The sequence below is a fragment of the Ambystoma mexicanum genome, chromosome 3p (genome assembly GCF_040938575.1).
Source record: "Ambystoma mexicanum isolate Mex_15411 chromosome 3p, UKY_AmexF1_1, whole genome shotgun sequence".
Taxonomy (NCBI): domain Eukaryota; kingdom Metazoa; phylum Chordata; class Amphibia; order Caudata; family Ambystomatidae; genus Ambystoma; species Ambystoma mexicanum.
Window position 1 is genome coordinate 1,222,979,828 of NC_090925.1, and position 22,335 is coordinate 1,223,002,162.

General features: G+C 44.2%; 1 protein-coding gene across 1 annotated transcript in view; it reads left to right on the plus strand.

Moving 5' to 3' along the window:
- The window catches only part of UBE2D2 (ubiquitin conjugating enzyme E2 D2), a 383,568-nt gene extending 372,912 nt beyond the window's left edge, over positions 1-10,656 (plus strand). The window contains exon 7 of the mRNA XM_069652674.1: positions 9,803-10,656. Within this exon, the coding sequence (XP_069508775.1) occupies positions 9,803-9,848 (46 nt within the window). The 3' untranslated portion in view covers positions 9,849-10,656. The remainder of the gene's footprint in view (positions 1-9,802) is intronic.
- The last annotated feature ends 11,679 nt before the right edge of the window (positions 10,657-22,335 follow it).

Sequence of the window (22,335 nt, forward strand, 5' to 3'; positions counted from 1 at the left end):
AGGAAAACTCGTGGCAGTCTCCAGACCAAGAACCCAACGACCGCATCCTGAAGGTATCCACCCAGAAGCTATTTTCTCCTAAGGTACTGTGTTGGCTTGGGTAATGCTCACCTTGAGTCTTGTGTGCATCCTCTGAAGCTGAGTGGGTGATTCGTGTTGTTGGGAGTTTGCCCATACCATTCGCCCAGGCCTAATTATCGAGCACATATAAGGAGTCTTCTGTGGAGTACTTGTCTGAAGAGAAATCCTCTGGAACTCTGACTTTCCTGCAGCTGAACCCTATCTTGACCTGCTTACAGCTGGCTCCTAGACTACTAGCGTTCCTCTTCTACCACTGAGAAAACTCAAGAATTCGGGAAGGACTTTGATGAGAAGGTTTCGGTCTTGAAATATGACTGCTGTTAAAAGTACCTGCCTGTAAATTGGTTGTTGAGTAACTTTGGTTCTGTAGTAGAATAAGCTGGTGTCTAAAAGTTGATACTAACCTTTAAGTTGCTTGTTGCTCCTTTAAAAAGTGTGGAAGTTAGCTTACTAGCTTTTCATTTTCACATTCTAAATAGTAACATTGTCAATAGAGTTTTTAGATAGCCTGCATTTGTCGCTAAACACATAAAAATGAAAGGTTTTGGTGTTAAAGGGTGGTAGGAAAAAATGCAAAATGATTCCCTGGAATTTAAATTCCCTCTATCTAGGCACCAGTAAACAAAACATCCAAAAGCTCCAAATATTGCAAAATAATGCTCTTAGATCAGCTCTCAATATACCACGTTTCGACCACATCTCCCAAGCCAGACAATCGGCCAAATGGTTACCCATAAAGGACAGAATCGCCTTCAGAACACTCATGATCACACACAAATGTCTCAACAATACTGCTCCCAAATATCTGGCCGACAAATTTGCATGGAAAAACACTTCAATGCCCACCAGAACCAAATATGCCCACTGCTTGAGCATCCCCAAATTCAGGCTCCAAAAGTCAGGGGGGAACTAGCTCCTTGTCCCCGGCGCTCAGAGGAACCTTCCTTCCTAGCGTTCCGATTCAAAGTGAAATCCTGGCTCCTCTCTCTGACCACCAAGCCCTAACTTACAACCACTATGCCTACTTATCTCTGTAAATATGTACATTTTATACCACTGCTCCTATTGTTTAGTGCGACATGTACACTTTAGCACTCTTCTGATTCTCACTATTTTATCCTGCATTTTCACTACTGGACCTCTTCTGTACTTACTCATGTATAACATGTCTGGAGCACGTCTAACTAGCTACCTCAGGGTTCAGCGCGCTATACAAGCAAATCAAATTAAAAACTGGTTACCTTGAGGTGGTTAGTAAGTTTACTTACTTAGGCTTGCCTGTCTGATAATTTGTATGGCTCTGACCTTGTGGTGGACCTCAAGGCCAATTTTGTGGGAGCACTGTTAAATTATGCCTATTTGATGCTAAATTTGGGAGATTTTCGATTCTTCCAGTTTTAAAATTGTACAAACAGCAAATGGTGCCAAAACTGATATATGGAGCCCAAACCAGGAACATACAAATGGATTGGCCTAAATATTTATACTTTATAAATTAGGGCAGCTCCCCATTCAGATCATGATTGCTTGAGCTGCAGTTGTTTGCAAGTATTTTGTTCTCACCAGCTGCGTCAATTTGAGTTTTTGAATGCCAAATAGAAGAAAAGGTCATGTATGGTTTTAGTAGTCAGGGCTTCTGATTGCTTAAACATTACAAGAAATAGGTGTATCCTCAGAAGAACTGGGAACTACACCTTAATTGGCCAAGACACAATTATCTAGATATGTCTGGGCTAACTTATTAAGAGTCTTTACTGCAATATCAATGTTTTGGTGATCATTTTGTCTGGTCAATTAAACATTTTAATACTGTTGCACCATACTTGGAAAAAACATCCCTCAAGGCACTTTAGGTTTCAAATTGTAAGACTGAGGCTAAACCTAGTGTTAAAACAAGAAATCATGGGACGACGTAAGAACACCCAACGGGACCAGAGGCTCTGTCGCCACCGTCACAAACAGACTCTAAAGCATTTGTGCGTGCCGTGTCCCAGTCTATGGACTTTGCGGTCTCATTATATCTATAATTTTGTCCCTACAGACGAATTGTGGAGGGGGGGGATCTTAAATTGTAATGAACTGCAGTTCTATTCATATTTTAGAGTTTCTAAGGGCCTGTGCAGTGGATTTAATTACATGATGTGGAGGCTGCCCGTTGTTTAATAATTTGATGTTAAATGATGGTATATCGTGATAAACTGTTATTAATTGTTACGTTTGCTGTTTATGTTCGTGTTTTGTTAAAAGTACAATTGTACTGTAAGACACAATAAAATAAAATAGTAACATTGTTGGTAGTTTTATAATTTGTAAAGTGAATGAGTGTGAAAGCTGAACAATAGGATATACCCACCTTGAACTACCTTGAGTCTTTCTAAATGTGTTATTTTGTTTTGCTTTCCCTGATCTGCTTTAGGGCATTTCTAAAAACATCTTGGAGTTTAATACATTGTTACTTGTAGCCCCCCTTAAAAATTATACATGTCTTTACTGGCCTTGACTAGCTGCTGCTCTTCTAAACTTGTAACATTGGGGTGTGATTTCCCTGAATTGCTTAAGTGCTCTTCTAAAATAATTTCACAAGGTTCTTACTTGTCCTTGAGTTGCTTGTAGCCCCTCTGAAAAGTATTATCGGCTACTTAGCTTGAATCACTGCTGCTCTAATTCAAATAGGTACTCTTACTTGCCTGACTGAAGTCACGTTGCGTGTGGTTAGAGTACATGGTACATTACTCACCTGTTGGGTTGTACTTTCCCTGAATTGCTCTTGGGCACATAGTTTACTTGAGAAGCTTAAGACCTCCAGGTAGTATGAAAGTTGTTACTCCCTCTGAACTGTGCTCTTAAAAGTAACATTGGAGTGGTCACTGTATCCGTTCCTGATAGATATCTGTGTTTCAAGAGATCAGTGTTGGTCCAATCAAGTGTTTCTATAATTGAATAGCACTGTGTATTATGACCAATAGGGACTAGTACCCTTGAATTACTTAATGTATTCTGAAAGTATATTTTACCTGGTTTTACTCCCCAAGAATAGCTTAATGTTCTGAATGTTATAGCTTTGATTCACCTTGACTGCTTATTGTGATGTAAATAAGGTTATACTTTGGTTTGCAAACAAAGAGTTGGTTTTTATGTGTTGAACTTAATTTTAATTTATTTGCATTTGTAAAGCGCCCACTGCCCTCGGGCATCGTGGCGCTGTAAAGAAGGCTTACTTGGTTACATAAGAGCTTTACACTCTACCACTCTCTACCATACTCTGTCTCCTCGCTCCTCGCGACTCTATTTCCTCCTCACTCCAATTCCCCTGTCTGGTTTTGAAATCTCTCCATGACCTCGCCACCCCCCCCCCCCCCATCTCTCTGTCCTCATTTTACACTCCCTCCTGTTCACTCCGCTCGGCAGACCACTTCTTACTCACTGTACCCCATGTGCATCCTCACACTTCCGTTCCTTTCAGCTCTTGGCCCACCTACATTGGAACTCCTTACCTCTCTTTCTGCTCCATCCCCACCTACTCCTCCTTCCGCACCTGCTTGAAAGCCCTTCTTCTCCACCCCCCTGACTTTCCTTCCCTACCATCTCTCCTCTCCAGCTCCCCATTCCCTTCTACCTCCCTTCACCTTCTCACACCCCTTGCTCTCAAATCGGTTATTTGTATAATCATTTCTTCCCTACCACCTCCTCCCTTCCCTCTCCCCCTCCATCTAAGTCATTTGTTCTACATATTGTCTTACTGGTTTGTTTCATGATTGTAAATATGCTTCTCATTATTGTACCTTGTTATACTGTAAAGCACTTTCGATTAAAGCGCTATATAAACCTAACATAACACAGCGTGCATACATGAATGTTGCATGGTATATATGCAGTTACAGTAAGTGCTTTGCAGTGATTGCATAGATTGTTGGGCAAGTAAATGGTGCCAGCCACATCTTACATGGCAGCAGCTACATAAACGCACTAGTTGTGAGCATATATCATAGTGTACTGTTATTGGTGTGAATCCAGACACTTCCGTGTTTGTGTGAGCTCACAGGAGCGTAACAACTACATAGACCAGAAGCCCCGTTGGCTACTTAGAGGAACGTCAGGCGCTTCAGCGCTTCTAAAACCAAGCCGGTCCTTGGCGTCCAGGGTAGGAACCACTCTGTTCGAGTCTCTCCAGCCTACCTGTAACTTCATCACAGGTAATTATGGGGATACTTTCTATAGACAAGTTAGTGCTAGACTTCTACAACCTCCAATGCATGAATTTGGTTGAAAAAGCCATCGCTACAGATATAGACCACTCCAGCCAGGACACTCCACCTAGGGAAAACCTTGCAACTAAAAGGTTCCCTAAAAAAATACATTGACTACCTCTCCATAAAACAGCGCCGTGCGCCACTGCACTATCGAGCAAGATCTTAAATTATGCTTACTCAATACTTGCTCCCTTAATAAACACGCGCAATGTGTACCTGCCAGGATTGTAGACGTACAAATAGATATTTTATCATCACCGAAACCTGGCTCAAGGACCCAATAGGCCCCACTTGCGATATTGCAGTCCCGGAGGGCTATTCAATCTTCTACTCCAACAGAGAAGGACAGGGGGGAGGCGTTGCAGTAATTTGAAGACTCTATCCACATGTTCCGCAGTAACATAGCATGTACGGGTAGTGAAATCCTGCACCTTAAACACCTTCCCACGGCCAACAGTAGCCTAAAGTTGATTGTTCTTTACAGGCCCCCCACATCTATCCCAGAATTTAATGAAGAGATAACGCACCGCCTTATCATGCTCAAGGGGCCCAACACAGCCACCTTAATTACGGGAGACGTCAGTCGTTGGTATGGGGACACTAATGATAAAGAAGCCAGCAATCTACAAAGACTTCTAAACAACATTGACTTCAAGATTAACAACCAGGAACCCACGATGGACACCTACTTGACTGGGTTGTCACAAACTAGCTTGAAACCTGTGACTTTATGACACAACCGTGCATTTGGTCAGACCACCACAGTATAACATTCCACATCTCCTTGCCACTTCCTAAATCCAAAACTCCCAACTGTCCCGTTCCAGCGACACATCGAAACTATAAAAACATTGACAGAAACCAACTCATGCAATGCCTTGCAAACATTGAAAGTTATCAATGGGAGACTCATGTGAATCCCTACTGACAAATTTATTAAGCCATCTTGAAAAACTAATAAACCAAGCAACACCTCTTCAAACTAAGCCAACCAGACCAATCCAAAAAAACAATGGTTCTCAAATGAACTCGCTGAACAAAAAAGGGACGAGTGAAATGGAGAAAACAGCTGCCGAAAAAACCCTTCACCTGCCAATAAAGCCTCTTGGAAGGAAAGTGAAATCAAATACAAACACATGATACTAGAGGCCAAGAAAAAACTACTATAGAACAGATAGCCACAGCAGCCAATTCCACCAGTAAACTATTCAACATCTTAATCAGTAGAAAAACCTAATGCCATTACCCCGCCATTTTCACCCACACAAGAATGTGATGCAACCCAGATTGCCTTCTTTAATAAAATCTCCAAAGCCAGGGTTTCTATTACAAACTCCCTGATCAATAAAAAGACTACAGTCACCATGCCAATTGAGACACCACCTCAACGAAACTTTCAAGTTCTCAGAAATCACCATCAGTGACATGACAAAGGTATTCACCTCCATGAAACCCACTACATGCACAGAGAACATTCTCCCGCCTAAAATAATTTTGCATAGCACTGACATCTTCGCTCCGATACTAACCAAAATCATCAATGCATCTTTTAGAGACCAAAAGTGCCTGACTCCATTAAAAGGGTCAGAGTGATACCGTTGGTCAAGAAACCCAACCTCGACCAAAGGGATCCCAATAATTTGAGACCTATTACTAACTGTAACTTTGTCCTAAGGATCATGGCCAGGATTGCTACCAGACAACTCCAGGCACATGTGGAATCTACGAACTCCCTCCACCCCCAACAGTCGGTTTCCACCCGGCCCATAGCACGGAGACGGCCATGCTAGACTTGCAGACCAAAATGCTCAGCATCATAGACGAGGGAAAGACAGGCCTCCCCATCCTCCTTGACCTAAGCGCAGCGTTTGATTTACTTGACTAGAACTTACTCCAGACTGCACTAAAGAAAACAGCCAACTGTTCAGATGAAGCCATCGGCTGGATAATGTCGTTCTTAAAAAACAGTATATCCAGGGTTCATTGGGGCGACAAGTTCTCCCCGGAAAAGGAAATTCTATGTGGAGTTCCTCAAGGGGCCCGCATGTCACCTTTGCTATTTAACCTTTACCTGAGATACCTATGCCTTGTCCTCTGTCATATTAACATCTTTTTTACCAACTATACTGACGATACCCAACTGGTGTTTGAGCTGAGTGGAGACGATCAGCAACATGGTGACCATCTTACCATGATCTACAACAGCGTGGAACAATGGATGGACTCCAATTGGATGTCCCAATGTAAAAAAAGCAGAGCGCATGGTATTTGGCTCTCCTCTAGCCAGAGCAAAATTATCCACCTCCTATAAGTCATTACAGATCAAAGATAAACACATTCAGCTTCTGAGTAAAGTCGGAACCCTTGGTATGATGCTGGAAGCATCCTGAGGGGGGAGGGGTGGGGGGGGAGGGGGGGTGATGATCAAGCACAATACATAAAGAAAAACTGTGCCTACCATCTCAGACTACTAAAATCCATCCTGCCATAGATATCAGAGGACAACTGTGCCTCTATTGCTAGTCATCATAATGTCTCGCTTTGACTATGGTAACGCATTGGCTTTGGGTTCCTCTAAAATGTTTGCACAGTTACCAAGTTGTCGAGAACAATGCAGTAAGGATCGTTGAGCATAAAACCAGATTACAGCACATCAGTGACTCCAGAAGGGAAAATCGAAGATGGGGTACAGTTCAAGGCCTTAACTCTTGTGCACAGATGTATCTTTGGAAAAGCCCCGGCCTATCTAAACTCCAGGATTCAACTATATGTACCCAGCAGAACACCAAGAACTTCCTACCTTGGTAAAATCATAGTGGCTCCACACAAACTCAAATGCGGCTTAGGCAGATCCTTCCCCATACTTGCAAGCGGGCCTGTGGAACAAACTCCCTAAACAAATAAGATTGGAGACCAACTAGGTGATTTCGCAAATTGGTGAAAACCTAGATCCTAAGTGAATCTTTTCTGTCAGTCCCTTTTTGTATAGGCACTGTATCTGTCTCGTGTTGTTGTATCTGCGCCCTGAGGCTTGCGAGCTACCGGCGCAATATAAATATTAAATAAAGTTGCATTTTCAGTATCGTTGGGCAAGAGCATGGTGCCCGCCACATGTTGCATGGCGGCAGCTACAAACGATTGCAAGGTCATAAGTGGGCATATACATGGTGCCAGCACATGTTGCATGGCGACAGCGACCATAGATGGCAAGATATGCGCCCATAAGTAGGTGTGAGGGGCCAGGCACAAATATAGAGGTAAGATACATATAGATGCAAGGTAAATGTCCGCATTGAGTGGTATGGTGCCTGGCCCATGTGGCAGGCACATACTAGTACGGAGACAAATCACAAGCGGTAACGTGGAACGAGGTTCTCTGTATGGCTGGCACACACTTCACACCCTACCTGGGTGGGGGGCACTCGGGGATACACTGGTGATCAACAAGGGGGAGAACGACGTACAAGCAACAGCGGGGGGTCGGAGGGGGTTATAGGCATACAGGCAACAGCGGGGACTGGGGTGGGGTTACAGGCATGCAGGCCAAAGCGGGGATGGGGGGGGTTTACATGCAGGCAACAGCGGGGGGCCCACCTTACGAACCGGACAACAAACGGGGTGACAAACCGGGCCTTAGAAGGTGGACCTTGGGGAGGAGGGCCGGCGTGGGGAATGGCCCTTAAAAGTAGGCCATAGACCAATCACACTGCAACAGGGCCTGTGGTGGGTAGACACCAAGGAAAAGATTTGTCCTGACATCTTGGAAGGTGGTGGAAAGCATACGGCCCTGGTATGGCAGTGCATAATAACACAGTGAAAGTCCCATACATCCATAGAGCGCACTCACTGGGAATGTTGTAAAATGCTGGTCGCAATGCGGAGAGCGCAGTTCTGTGAATTAGAGATTTTCGAGTGTTCTATTAGCGTCCAGCTCCAAGCGGAACGTGATGGTGTCCATTTCAGCAGCATGAGTCCTCCATGCCCAACGCAGCCTCGTCTGATGGTAGAGTCCCCAGGAAAGAGGGTGAAGGAGATCCAGTGAAGGTGGAAAGAGGAAATTGGGTGAATAGTACTTGGTTCCCCAAGATTTGTCTTGACCTACTGTATTTAAAATAAACCATTATTTGTACAATACTTGGTGTCAGTGTTTCTTTGAACCATATTTATGCTACCATTTCTTTGTACGTATATACAGCATTTTCCCCCCTCCTAAGATAAGCCTGGCTTCTCGCTCTGTCCTACCAAATGTTCTCAGGTGGTACAGCCTTCTACTAAGAGTAGAGTTTTGTACTGCCTCAGATATGATTTTAGGAAGTCTTAGTTGGACTTTAGAAAAACTTTCCCTAACAGCCTATGTCGACATCCTTTTTGAATTTGAAACAAGACCAGATGTAATACGCTGCACTAACCACTGTTTGCCGATATATGCCTAGTATGTGACTATGAGCAGATGCACGCCTCAGACTAATACTGATTAATATTTACCATTACTGATGAGTAATATTTTCCATTATGCTTGTCCATACAGTTCTGATAATCATTTGTGATTGTAGTCTAATGTAATGAATGGAACACACCAGCACAGTATGCCCATAACGGGATGTTTCACTGGTTTCTGCTGTGAATGTGTGCACTGATGACCTACCAACTCCAAGCAGTCTAATCTACCATTTCTGCTGTCTTGAGTCCCCCAAAGTCCTAACTTTGAATAATTTTCAAAAGCATACATTAGCCACTGCTCTTCATCATGGTCATTGTTTGGCCTGGGTGCCTGCTATCCCCACCCCCTGTGCCCCGTCACATCGTTTTCCGTTCAGCTAAGGACCTAGCTCCCATCGTTTGCCCATGTAAGCACTCACCAGAAAGCCTCCGTTTGCATAGCCTTCAGCAACACCTACCCACTAATGTTTTCAAACAATGCATCCCATTGGTATGCCTCCACAATCCAGCTACTTTTACCCATATTTGCTCATTTGTCTTGCTGCCATGCCAGAGATTCTCCCTCTTTCCTTGGTCCCAGAGCCCGAAACAGCAATTCCAAATCAGATTGACTTGCATTTTGGGACACTACCAAGGCCACATTGTTTCCAAAACTCCTCCTTGATGGCCACCTGACTTTCTTTGGAGTAGTCTTGTGCTCGGACTGTACAGTTCTGCCATTTTGTGATTTGGATGGTGCGCTGGGATTTAGCAAATATTCCCCATTTGTTATTAAGCTTTACAGCCTTTAAATTAAAAAAAAAGAAACTGCTTGCCCTGCTGCAATCTGTTTTTTGTGTGCTGGGGTATGTGGGACACGGTGTAATTGCTTTCAAGACATTTCTTTGCAGTCATGGAATTAGTAAAAGATTACTGTGTAGATGGAACAAATATAATGCCAAACTTTCGTAGCAATTTTGGAGTTAACCTGAATGTATTTAGTTGCATATTAAGCTAGTATTTTGTGTATTTACTTTTGTTTATTTTTTCAGGTATAACAGAATAGCTCGGGAATGGACTCAGAAGTATGCGATGTAATAACATATATTGGATAACCTCTGCAAATAAAGTTGGGGAACTCTGAAAGAGAAAATCCTTTTGATTTCCATTTGACTGCTTTCTATGAGCCCACGCCTCATCTTCCCCTGTGCACATGTTTACCCGATACAGCAGTGCTGCGTGTTGTACATACCTGGAAAAAAAATGAAATACTGTTTCAGCCAGTATCTCCATTGAATCCTTGCAAAAGACTTGTGTGAAAAGCCAGTTCTTCGTCATAATATAGTTGTGAGAATAAAAGCATTCCTTGACCATTTAAATTGGGATAAATAAAACCTAGGGTTTCATGTGCTCCTGGGGACACGTCCATGGACTTGAGGGAGGATTTTTTTAATGGAATTCTTTTAAACTCATAACCGTTATGAAAAACCAGTGAAGAACTTCAAGCTGTTTCTGTATTAATTTTATTCTTAAGGACCTACCATTAAGGTAAATGTTAAGAACAAGATAACCCTTACCCACATCCTGTGTTTTAAGGTCTAAGTTTAATGGTCAAAATTTGTATGGATTGGAGCTATTAGTACATCAAGTGATGTTGATTTGTTTCAACTCTTCTCTTCCCCATACATTTTGGGTTTGTATGTGGTTTCTCAGTTAATTCATACCTAATAGCTCTCATGTTTCTTATGTTTTTTAACTGCTTAGGTCTATTTGGATGTAAGGGTAAAAAAAGGCATATGACAGAAAATTTGTGTATATTTAAAAACCCAGTGGCTCCTTTGGAGCTTGTACGTTCAAAAACAATTAATCTGTGTAATAAACTGATTACTATGGTCATTACATATAATTTTGTCAGTAAGCTTTTAATTGTTTCATCGGGATAAACAGAAGTTAATCTTTGGGGCTGTATTGCTTTAAGGTGTATTCTGAATTAAGGGTTAATTTGTTTGTGGTATAGACTATTTACAGGGCATACCATTATTGCCCCCACTGCGTTAGCTAGCATGAAGAAATGTTTCTATTTGAATCCTCGACCCTTGAGCTATTCTATTCAACAATCTCATCAGAATCCTGTGCTCCAGTTGGTGGACCTTGTATTGTACTTATCAAATCTGATGTTCTGTTGACTGCATCACACCTGCCTTACTGGCTTTTCACCTAGAGGATGGACTGCTGTTAGTATTAAGCAGTAGGAGGGGTGATGCAGAAGTGGCCTTACCGAGTACATATTTGTAATTGCTCAAGCTCCATTAGTCTGCACTGTCTGAATTACATGTCAGAGCATTGAGGTGTAATCTTAGGAACAGATCTTTCTGCAACACCTGTGTTGAGGTTATGTTTGGAAAATGCCTGTCACAGAGCAGGATTGTTTAATTTAACCAAAGTTTGTTGACTTGCCTATGAAAACCATGACGTTGATGGCAAGACCTATCAAAGTCAACAAACCATAATTGTGTGCTAGAAGTTTTACAAACGGCCTCCTGACAACCTTTTTAAACCCCACACCTCCTACCACATCTGTTAATAGATTTGAATTTAATATTTTCTTCGACATGTAGCGCTTTTCCCATTTCCCACATACCGTTATGCCTGTAAATTCTACTGAGGCCATACCAAAAGGTATGTGTACGATTGCTCATGGTCCACCTAAAAGCACCAAAATGCCTCAATCAATCATACAATCTTTGATAAAATTGGTAAAACCGCCACTTCACATGTTCCTAGTTGTGAGGCTTGTGGATCTGCTGAGAATCGCATGCTTTGCATAGGCTGCCATTAGTGGTGTGTGCGGAGTATTGCATGACTTGTTTTCGAAAGTCAAAAAAAAGCATTGACTGGATGTATGTTATACTATTCCTAGTGTGACGTCCGTAGTATCCATTGTCCTTCACACATCGAAATCCCTCCAATCGCTTTTTTCTGGAATGGTGGACGGTCGCAAGTGGCTCAGCTCATGGCTTTTAGGCTTTATTATTTATATCGTTATTACTTAAAATGTAATCTCATTCAACCAACACTTATTTCTTCTCGACAGCACTTTTGACTCACAAAGATCGAGAACCTTCTCATCTACTGCTGTTGCGGTTTTGGCCTACGTCAGGCCTTGGCCTACAGTCTGGTGAGAGCGGGGTTTTGTCACATTCCACATATCCCTTGGTTAAGCATACATTTCCTCTTTCCAGCTTTTCTACTTGCACTTTTACAAGTTTCTTTGATCATGAAGAACACTCCTTTTAAATGCTGCCCCTCTTGTCATAAGAAGTATCCCAGTAAGGGGCCTTCCTCGATCACTGCGAAAACCTCTGTGCTGCCTGCCAGCTTTCTCAACCCAAGACTCCAAAGGACTGGCATATTAAAAGTAGGGCAGCCAAAACCATGCAGGCTGAGGCTTCTATAGAGGTGCTAGCAGGCACTGACGTCAGAGGTGGAATTCAGCACACAGTTGATGCTGAAGAGGAAACTGGAGCAGCAGCTTCCCAAGTCCGCCCCACCCTCCTCTACCCCCTCCGAAAGGCATGCCGGCGGCATCGCTATGGAGACCACACACGGCAACAGTGGCACACATGCACAATCTCTCACTTAAGAGATAAACCCATGCCTTTCAACAAAATATTAATTGACGGATGGCCACGCGAAACTGAAATGCTTCAGCAAATCTTCCTCGATGCAGTCCTCTGTGCCAACATCTCGTGCGCACCATAACAGCCCAAAAACCCATACATCAAGTGAAAAATCATCCGTGCATATAAAACATGGGCCACAAATTTTAAAAGTGCACACAACTAAAGTACACCGAAACAGACGCCCATTCCCATTACTACTCGCATCACCAAGCGTACTTCAAAAGACAACTGTCGAAACGTACGCATTCCCAGATTTCAGCACAAGCCCATATGTCATCAAAAACCTTGCATTACACTGAAGCCACTTCTCCTTTATCTCGGGCTTCAGGTTATAGCCCATAGCAGAACCCTGAAGATGCTACATTCCCTTTCAAAGAAACGCCTACTTCAGGTTCTTCGCAAAGGAAAGATTCCAACAAACCATGGACAAGGTCTCGTCCTTTTGTATTCATTATGGAAATATATTCACTTGCAGAAAAACAAATGGAATGAATGCAAGGAGAGCCTCCCTCGAAGTCCTCCAGATTACAGGTGAATGCCCTTTTACAGCCCCATCTTAATACTCCTACACAGGATGAGGTCATTGGCGCAGATCAAGACAATACAAACTGTTAGGATGCTGAATATTGTGAGGATACTTATGACTGCCAATTCTTGATTTCCCCCTCCTCCCCACCTCCAGATGTAGATCAGCCAGAAGCTTGTTCTCCTAGGCATGATCAAGTCTTATACAATGATCTGCTCAAAAGGGCAGCAGATCACAGATGTTCCTCAAGATTTAGACCTTGTAGACCTTGTAGATTAAGTGCTCGAAGAAAGATCAACAGTGGGTCAGTTTATACCTTTACTCCAGTCATAAATAAAAGGATACAGCCCTCTCTAGCTACACAGTCTATTACCAGAGCTGTTAACCCCACAATAGAAAATACTTTTTGGCCAGCAGCTTCTGACCGTTTGTACTTCAAGGCCTATTTAAAATCTGACTCCTTAGTGGTTACCACCACATGCAAAAGAGCAGAGACACTATCCGGTTCTGGTGAGGCACCCCCAGAGACTGAGCAAAAAGCTTTTGCATTAGGTAGCAATATCGGCCACATACCAGGTGCGAATTGCTACCACAACCCTGCGCTCCAGTTGCAATAGGCCCCCATGGGATACTATAGATTCCGTCCCAAACTCTATTCAGAAATTCTAAAGACCATCGATGAAGGTAGACCAGTTGCTAATATTTCAGGCACCATTGATGCAGCAGATGATGTAAGCAGAATCCTTGCAGAGGGAACCTACTTCATGCAGGAATTAAGTTGGAAACAAAAGCAATGCTGTTAAATATGCCCATTGAAAGTAAAGTGCTCTTCGGTAAGGCAGTAGAGGATGCCCTGAGACAGCAAAGAAAAAACATAAGACTTTAAAATCTCTAGAACCTCAAAGGAAAATAATTGTAGCTGGGACTTTATTTTGGCTTGGGTTTTTCCCTCATGTCCGGGCCTCGTTGAAAGCACTAAAGCAGAGGATGGAGACGCTGGGGCTGTAAGGTGTCTGGAGAGGGTTCAGAGGGGAAGCAAAGGGATTTACGTGTTACACTCACATCCACTCCTCTCTATCTGGAATAGACTATGGGCGTCACTAGACTTATGAAGGTTAAAGTAGATCTCTGATGTATAGTCCTGGCGGACTACACTGCAATAACTGTAAAGTTAGACATGGCAAGAGATCTTGGGCGTCTTTGGAGATTGGTATTCCCGTCTGATTTCCTAGGGGTTCTGGTTTTGGCAGAGACCATTGGGGACAAGATGGACACATTTTGTTGAAAATGCGCACTAGGGGACGGCATTAGTCGATTAGGGACATATTCAAGGCAGTCCTGCAGGGAGAGTTAATGGCAATGAGTGCCACTCTGGATAAGCAAAGACAGCAGATGGAAAAGAGTCATCTGTCGGAGGTAATGCAAAGTTTAGCAAAGCGCCCGACCAGAGCATTGTAGCAGACACTTAACCACATGCAGGGTCAGTTAGAACTACTCTGTACCAAGAGCGCTGAGAAAGCTTTATCATGCACGAAACAGTGGCACTATGTGGGGGCAAACAAGGCGGATCAGTTGCTCACAAGTCCACTCATGTGGAAAATGGCGGCCCAAACAGTCCTCAGGAGGCAGACTTGGGAAGGCGCCCTTGTGACTGAGAATGCAACTATCCTTTGTGTTTGAAGACTATTACTCTGACTTACATTCCTTGCGGAATCAATAAGGGGACAAACGGGGGGGGGGGTTATATATAAGCAGTCCCACTCGCCAAAATCTCCAACCTAGAAAGGGAGAACTTTGAAAGGGAAATGTCTGAATGCTAAGTGGCAGAGGCAATCAAAACCCTTCACATGAACAAATCCCCTGGCCCTGGTGGCTACTCTGCATGATTCTATAAAAAATGTAAGCGGCATCCATCTACTCCCGTGGCTCATCAACTAATACAACTGTCAGGACCACAAGCGTGATTACGCAAACGATTGGGAGGTGAAAGTAGTGGTCTTTCCTAAACCAAATAAAGACTTGAAACTTCAAGGATCTTATAGACTATTCCATTCATCTTTATACTAAGATATACACTAAAACTTTAGCCAACAGGCTTTTAGGCAGTGTTGCCTAGGCTAATGGGGCCAGATCAGGGTTTATACTTCGGAGGCAGACCCATGACAACATCCATAGGGTTTGCCACATGATTGAGAAAATGTCATGACCCTTAACCCTGGCCCTCACTGGCAAGTAAGCTTTCCAGTTAGGGCCAGGTCAAAGGCCTAAAAACCTTATCCAAGACTGAGTCAGTCCTGGCGCCTTTGGCACCAGGCTCATAACCATCATGAAGACCAACATTAGAATGGGACTATTTACTTGGGACTATTTAACTTGGGAGGCTCAGCCAACATGGAGGCACACACCTAGCTTAGTTACAAGGAACTGAGCTATGCGGTCTGGTCTTTTGGGTGTGGCAGGCCTGGGACTACTTTACCTGGACTACTTTACCTGAGACTATTTAAACCACACCCAAACAGCAGAACACGCTTCGTGGTGTTCTGCTGTGGGCAGCGTAACACTGTGTCCAGTTCTTTGTTGCCAGCTTACCTGAAACCAAGAACCTGCAGAGAGAAAACACTACGAAACTTACCTGGAATAGTATCCTGTCTTCAATCCATCGCAGACTTCAGTTCCACTCACCTGAAGTTACGAACTCCATCATCTGGCACCGCATGCATCCTGGAATACCATAACCTGGAAAGAGGAGGAAGAAAGACAGCATTAATGAGCATTTACTCACATTTCCTCCCGAACGAAAAAGCCATACAATTCTTAACTGGGTAGTCCTCTCCTGGTCAGTATCATTGCTGGAATATCACGGTGCTCGGCAAGGAACATCCTGACCTGCAAGGAGAGAAAAGACACAGGTTGGCAATATAAAAGGCGAAAGAGCGCTGCGCATTGCACATTACCACCGGACAGCATTGCGCATACCGCGCTTTCGCCTACCAGCCCATGCTCATTTTCAAACTGCATGACAACACAAAATACCTTTCCATACCTAAAAGGAAAGAAGCAAGACATTATTCGAACTAAGGGGAACATAAGAACTGCATATAAAGACTGTAAAGCAGCAAACCTACAGAGTCGCAGCAGGCCTGGATTCCCACAGGGGGCTTGCACCAGTGAAGTAACTTGGTCGCTGCTCGCCCTCCACATCTACGCACCCCTGCCACGAGGAGCTGGACGGACAATTCACCTTTTACAATATTAAGGTGAGAAGGCCCAAGGGGAAGGAAGGAGTTGAGGCCAAGGGAGGTGGGAAAACCTAAAGACAATCTGGTATTGAATCCAGCTCTCCTATATTGCAGACCCATCTTTAACCAGAGGCCTTACCAACGGACCGGGAGAGGGTTCGAGAGTGCAAATCATCCAACCAGGGCTGGGTGGCGTCCCCGTGGATACCAGGTGAGCATAACAGAAAACCACTAACACGCAACAGCTGGTGGTCCTAGTGTCCTTGGATGTGGTTTGTGGTTGTTTTTTATTTTATCGCGTCAAACTGCTCTGGCCCCAGTTTTCAACATTAGTTTATTTTTTTTGGTCCACCGCCACCAATGCTAAAGAAGCTGGGGATACCCCCAAAACATTAAAGTACTGAACATGGGGGGGGGGGGGGGGGAACACCCCCGCTTTCCCATGGTCGGTATTTTGGAAAGCATGCGGGCAAAGTGCACCGCAGGTATGCGATATGATAGGTTATTTATAACGCGCTTAATACCCAGAGGTCATATCACCCATACAAAAAGCAAACGTTGCGAGTGTGCAAATTCTTGATCAAGTGTGCTAATACAATTCGATGCAATGAAAGCATTTGGTCGTGTAGTGATCTTTCCTGTTTTCTGTTTTAGAAGCCATGGGGTTTGGGCCAGGGTTTCTCTGACTGGTACGGGTAAATTACAACCCACCCTCAATTCAGCTCTCCATTAACATGCTGTCACCATTGTTGTGTGCCCTATTTCTAGAGCCTTTTATTAGCTTAGCTCTGTATCTCAAGGCAGATCAAAGGGATACCCATGGCAGGGGAGGACGGCAAAATCGTGACCTTCATCAATGACAAGTTGACTTTGGATCCGGACAACTCCATTACGGCACTAATAAAGGACCATGAGGCATTTGGGCGAGGTGGGTGGTTTTTAATATGAATATGCAGAAATTGGAAATGCTAATCCTAACTGTCCACCCAGATCAGTTGGAGTAGCCCTGGTCTCTCAAACCCAGCTTAAATCTCCCATCTAGGGGTTGCTATAACCAAAAACCTTGAGGGACTCAATGGGGTAAACTACCCTCAATTGATGCAGAAAGTCTGATCTGCTGAGATGGACCCCCCTCTACATCGTATGGTTAGGGAGGTTAAATACTGTGAAAATGGTAGTAATGCAGAGGATTCTATTTTCCGGCGCTTCCTAGTGCACGCAACAAATTTTATTATCTCTAAACAAATGGTTTCAGCATTTCTTTTCTCGGGTCGTGATGAAAATGTTGACCACCATAAAATCGGAGGACTGGGGCTACCACATTTCGACAAATATGAGGTGGCACAGCTATGGGGGGAGGGGGGTGAAAGAATGATTTTCGTGAGACACTCAGAAAATGTAGCCGAGGCAGGACAGGGTGGTGGTAGGGACACACCCCTGTCAGGAGTATTGTGGCTGGGAAAGCCATATACACCACCTAATGTACACATCAGTAAAATAGTGGTCCTGGCAGTAGACACCTGGGATGCACTGCTGATGAAGGGGCCCCCATCTTCTATCCCATCCCCATTTACTCCCTTATTTCTCTATCCAGGGATGGAGCAGAGATCTTTCAAGAAGCGTCAGGATGCATACAATTGCGAGATATGATGCATGGGCAGGACGTCATGTCGTTTGAAACCTATAAGCAGCTGGTAGGGGTGGGGGAGGGCTTCCCTACTGGCAGTTGAGGCATTGGCTAGCCGAACCGCACATGAAGGTCACAGTCGGAAGGCAATTGACTCCTATTGAAAAATATATAGACAGTCTGGGTCTGTCTCGTCCCATTTATAAACTACTCTCGGAGGGCAAGAGCCTCTGCAGTGGCTTTACATGAATACATGGGCAGACTGTCTGGACTCTGAGGTCTCACAAGATGAGTGGGATTATGTATGGGGCAATACACCTAAACTGACGTGCTCTATGCAGCTCTGGGAAATGTGATTATAAAATAATGCTACAGTGGCATTCTACTCCAACAAGAATGCATGCCATCCTAAAATATCGCCACACTGCTGGTGGGGCTGCACCACTAGGAGACTGGGCCCATATGTAGTGGGAGTGTCCAGTTATAGAGCTATTTTAGGAGGGGGTACTGACCCATATGGGGGAAATGTTCCCTGGGGAGCAAGGATGTGAAAGTGTGGACAATTGCTGGCTGTTGGATCCCGAGGTGAGGACCTTCACCAAAATGCAACTGAGGGGATATATATACTTGCCTTCAAGTCCTGGGACCATCTCGACAGGTCTAAAATCTCTCCACTGGCTCCCGTTTGTTGGAAGGATCAAATTCAACAGCCTTTGCATCCTCCACAAGGCTGTCTGGGGCCTTGGACGACGCTACCTGCAACTCTCACTATTTACACTCCAAGATCCATTAGATCGTATGGCTCCAGCTCTGCTGATCAAATGCTTCTCCAAGCAGAGAGCTGCGGGTAGATCTCTCTCCACAGCTAGATCCCTCTTATGGAACACTTTCCTTCTCTATCTTCTCCTGGGAGGTCTGTTGTGTCCCCAACGGGCACCTCTGGCACTCCCACCCCCTCCCCTCCTCCCCTTCCCCCTCCCCCCCTCCCTCAGAGTACCCCAATAGCACTTACTGGCCCCCTCTCGAACTCCCCCCCCCCCCCCCGTTTTTCATTTTCTTTTCGCTGCACTTGCATGCTCGAATGTCACAAAGTCTAGTAGGATTGCTGTTCTTTTTGATTTTATTTGTCTTTTTCATTGTTTTTGTTCCCTTCCCTTGTGGCGCTTTGAAACACTGTATTGTTGTTTAAGTGCCTTATAAATTATCCAATAAATATGGTGTTCCTCATGGCAGAGTGGTTTATCACGTAAAAGTGGAAACCGAAGCAAACTCAGTCAGTTTGCGTGATAGCAAAAAGCATGGCAGTTTGTAGTGCTCGAATGGGTAACATACATCTGCAGGGATATTGGGAGGCTTTCCGACAAGATGGGAGACTGGTGCTATCATAGCTTAAGTGACTTTCCGCAGCAATGGTGCCCACACTACTTGTGCGTTTTGGACATGCTTTGATTGACCTTGGCCTACCTTTATTGTGCATCGATGGTGTAATCATAGTCCTCCAGTGGCTTTGGGGAGGGGCATGGGAATTGGGAGGGTGAAGTTAAGGAGGGGGAGTTGTTTATGCAAAACCAATAAAAACAACTCTCTAGGACACATTTCTAACAAACTATATGTTCAAAGGGGTATTTTTAATACATGTAGGTTTTTTCGAGGCCAAAGTTACCCAATAGCCTCTCAAACTACATTCAGCCAAAATAAGGATCCAAACGCAGCGCAATCCACCCCCTTTCAGTCTACCGTTCAAGGAGCGTTTAGATAGCGTTGAGGTAGATCGGAGTAGAGCCTCTAATGGCACTGCTGCCCAACAACAATGACTCTCCAGTTCAGGTCCTTTACTGTTACCCAGGAATGGTGTAGAATATCGCATTAAACATACGCATGGGAAGCGATCACATCGGACAAGTGGGTGCTTTCCTGGTACTCCATAGAGTTCCTATCCACCACCAAAATGCTTTATTTTGACCAATAATAAGTCATAAGTTACATAAAAACAATAAAATAGACAACAAAATACACTGATAAAATACAAAAATGGACAGTAAATTAAATCTACAACACATTTAAAAGATAAAATAGCCCACTGTACACAAGGAACTCATAGATCAAATCTGGCTAGTTTAAATAATTGAGCTGGTTTCTCCATGCTGACAATAAAAAAAATGCCCCATACGTACAACCCATCAGTCCAAAGCCAAACAAAAGTACACCACCACTGTGGCTTTACTGACATTAAAAAGGGTCATTAGAGGTAACAAATATTTCCTCCTAGCGTGCTTGTATACAGGACAGAGCAAAACAAAATGCTCAATACTTTCGACTTCACTAGGGCAAAATGGGCAAGTGGGCGAATGAGTCGAGTTTTAAATATGCTTTTGAGTAGCCAATGGCAAGATGCCCATTCGTGTCTTCATATACAACGCCCTTTTTTTTGTTTACATGGCATTCGATCGAGAAAACATTTAAAAACAGGTGTTAGTTTAGCTCCCTACCTATCCAGGAAACCAACAGAACACACGTTTTGTTCTTGAATCTTTCTCCCATCTGTCCCCGAGGGCCTTCTTTCTTTGAAATTCCCTGGAATGGAATCAGGTTGCACCCACTAGCCTTCTGTCCCCACCACAGTCAACTCGCTGCGTATCACCTGGAGCCAGGGCAGACTTGGACCTCCCGGGGTAGTTAATACATCACTCACTGCACTTCTGTAATGGGCCAGTTTGCTATTGGACCACAACCTAGCCCAAAGGAACACCAGCCTCATCGGAGAAATTAAGCTGATGCTCTGCACGCCCAGATCTCACAATACCGGGATATTTGGCATGTTCACAGAGAGCCCAAGAACCAATTTTTCTTCTGCACAACCTGTAGACCGAATAGATTGCAGGAGCACCCATAATTCAGCTCCATAAAGAGCTGCCTGCCTTGTCTGGCACTTTTATATTTTTAAGGTTACACTGACTGGACCTGCCGCATTGGCCTGAATAAATCTAAATATGGCTATACAGTTCCTGCTCAGCTTTAAGCCAGCCCGCTTCAGCTGTTCAGTCCATGTGCAATTTGCCATCAGACGGACCCCCTGATAATCAAACTTGTGACATGCTCAATGGGGCTGCCACTTTCAAAGTTTAACCCGTGATGTACCAAACACCATGGACTGAGTTTTATGCAAATTGATTTTAAGTCCATTGTTCATGCAAAAACCCTTGTAAATGACCAATTGCTTCCATACCCCAGATGGGGTTAAAGAAAAGCAACACTGCATCATCGGCAAATAAAAGGATGGGAATTCTCTCCAGTGCCAGTGATGGAGCATCTGTCTGTTCAGCCAACAGCAAATCAATAACTCTGTTAAGACAAAACTGAATTGGGACAAGGACACAACCCTGCCTGACTCCATTTTATTTTACTCTAGAGGAGTGTTGGCCCTCAGATGAATACCAGATGACTGCTCCATTGGTATTATAGGAAGACTGCACTCAGAATGCCCATTGGCCAACCCAAGTTTGACAATACGGCCCACAGGCCTGCCCTTGGCACACTGTCAAAGGCCATCTTCAAATCTACGAAGACTGCATAGATCTTCATAGATTTTAAGAGTATATTTCTGCAGTATCTGGCAGACCTGCAGGACCTAGACCCTGCTGCAACCCGTCCTCGAGGTGATGTACTGCTCCTATCTCCTGGCACCAGGCCTCCAAGTAGCCTAGCACTGCCTTGGCGAACACCTTCCACCTGCATCCATGAGGCACATAGCCTGGTTGTTTGACAGACAACCCCTGTCACCCTTCTTAAATATGGGGACAAGGATTGCTTGGGTCCAGGAATAAGGAACTCTATTTGCAACCAACAAGGCATTAAAAAGCGTGTGCAGGCAAGGGAGCCATATAGTCAACACCTGTCTGAACCAATCCATTGGGACAATATCCGGGGCATGGGCTTTCCCCAACTTTTGGGTTAATAAAGCCATCACAATGTCCTACATTGACGATACCAGCGGGGCAATGGCCATCTCGCCTGGCCTATGGGAAACGGCCTCTAATCCCAAACCACTGGATACTCTGTCCCCTCTATATAGCATTCCAAACTGGGAGACCCAAGCCGCCTTGGGATTAATATCCTGGAACGGATAGTGCTCCCTACCTTTCAGAGCATCAACATAGTGCCAGCAGCCACTAACATCCCAGACTTTGTAGACCGGAGAAGATTGTCCCAAAGTTGATCAAAGTATTCTGCCCTTTTCCCACTATCGGTAATTTACAGTACATGGCCCTTGCATCCAATTCCTTTGGACACCGAACATACTCAATCAACATATTCTTAGCTGCTCAACAGTCCCTGACATACTGAGATGTACTATGCCTAACCCTTTGACCGATAGTATAGCGTAGCTTGCTCTGACTATTTCCCAAAAGACTCAATACTTTTGTATGCGCGTAACAGTCCACATTTGACACTTCGCTGTCAGAAAGATTCCAACAAGAGCAGAATGGTTGCATACATGCCTGGTACCTTC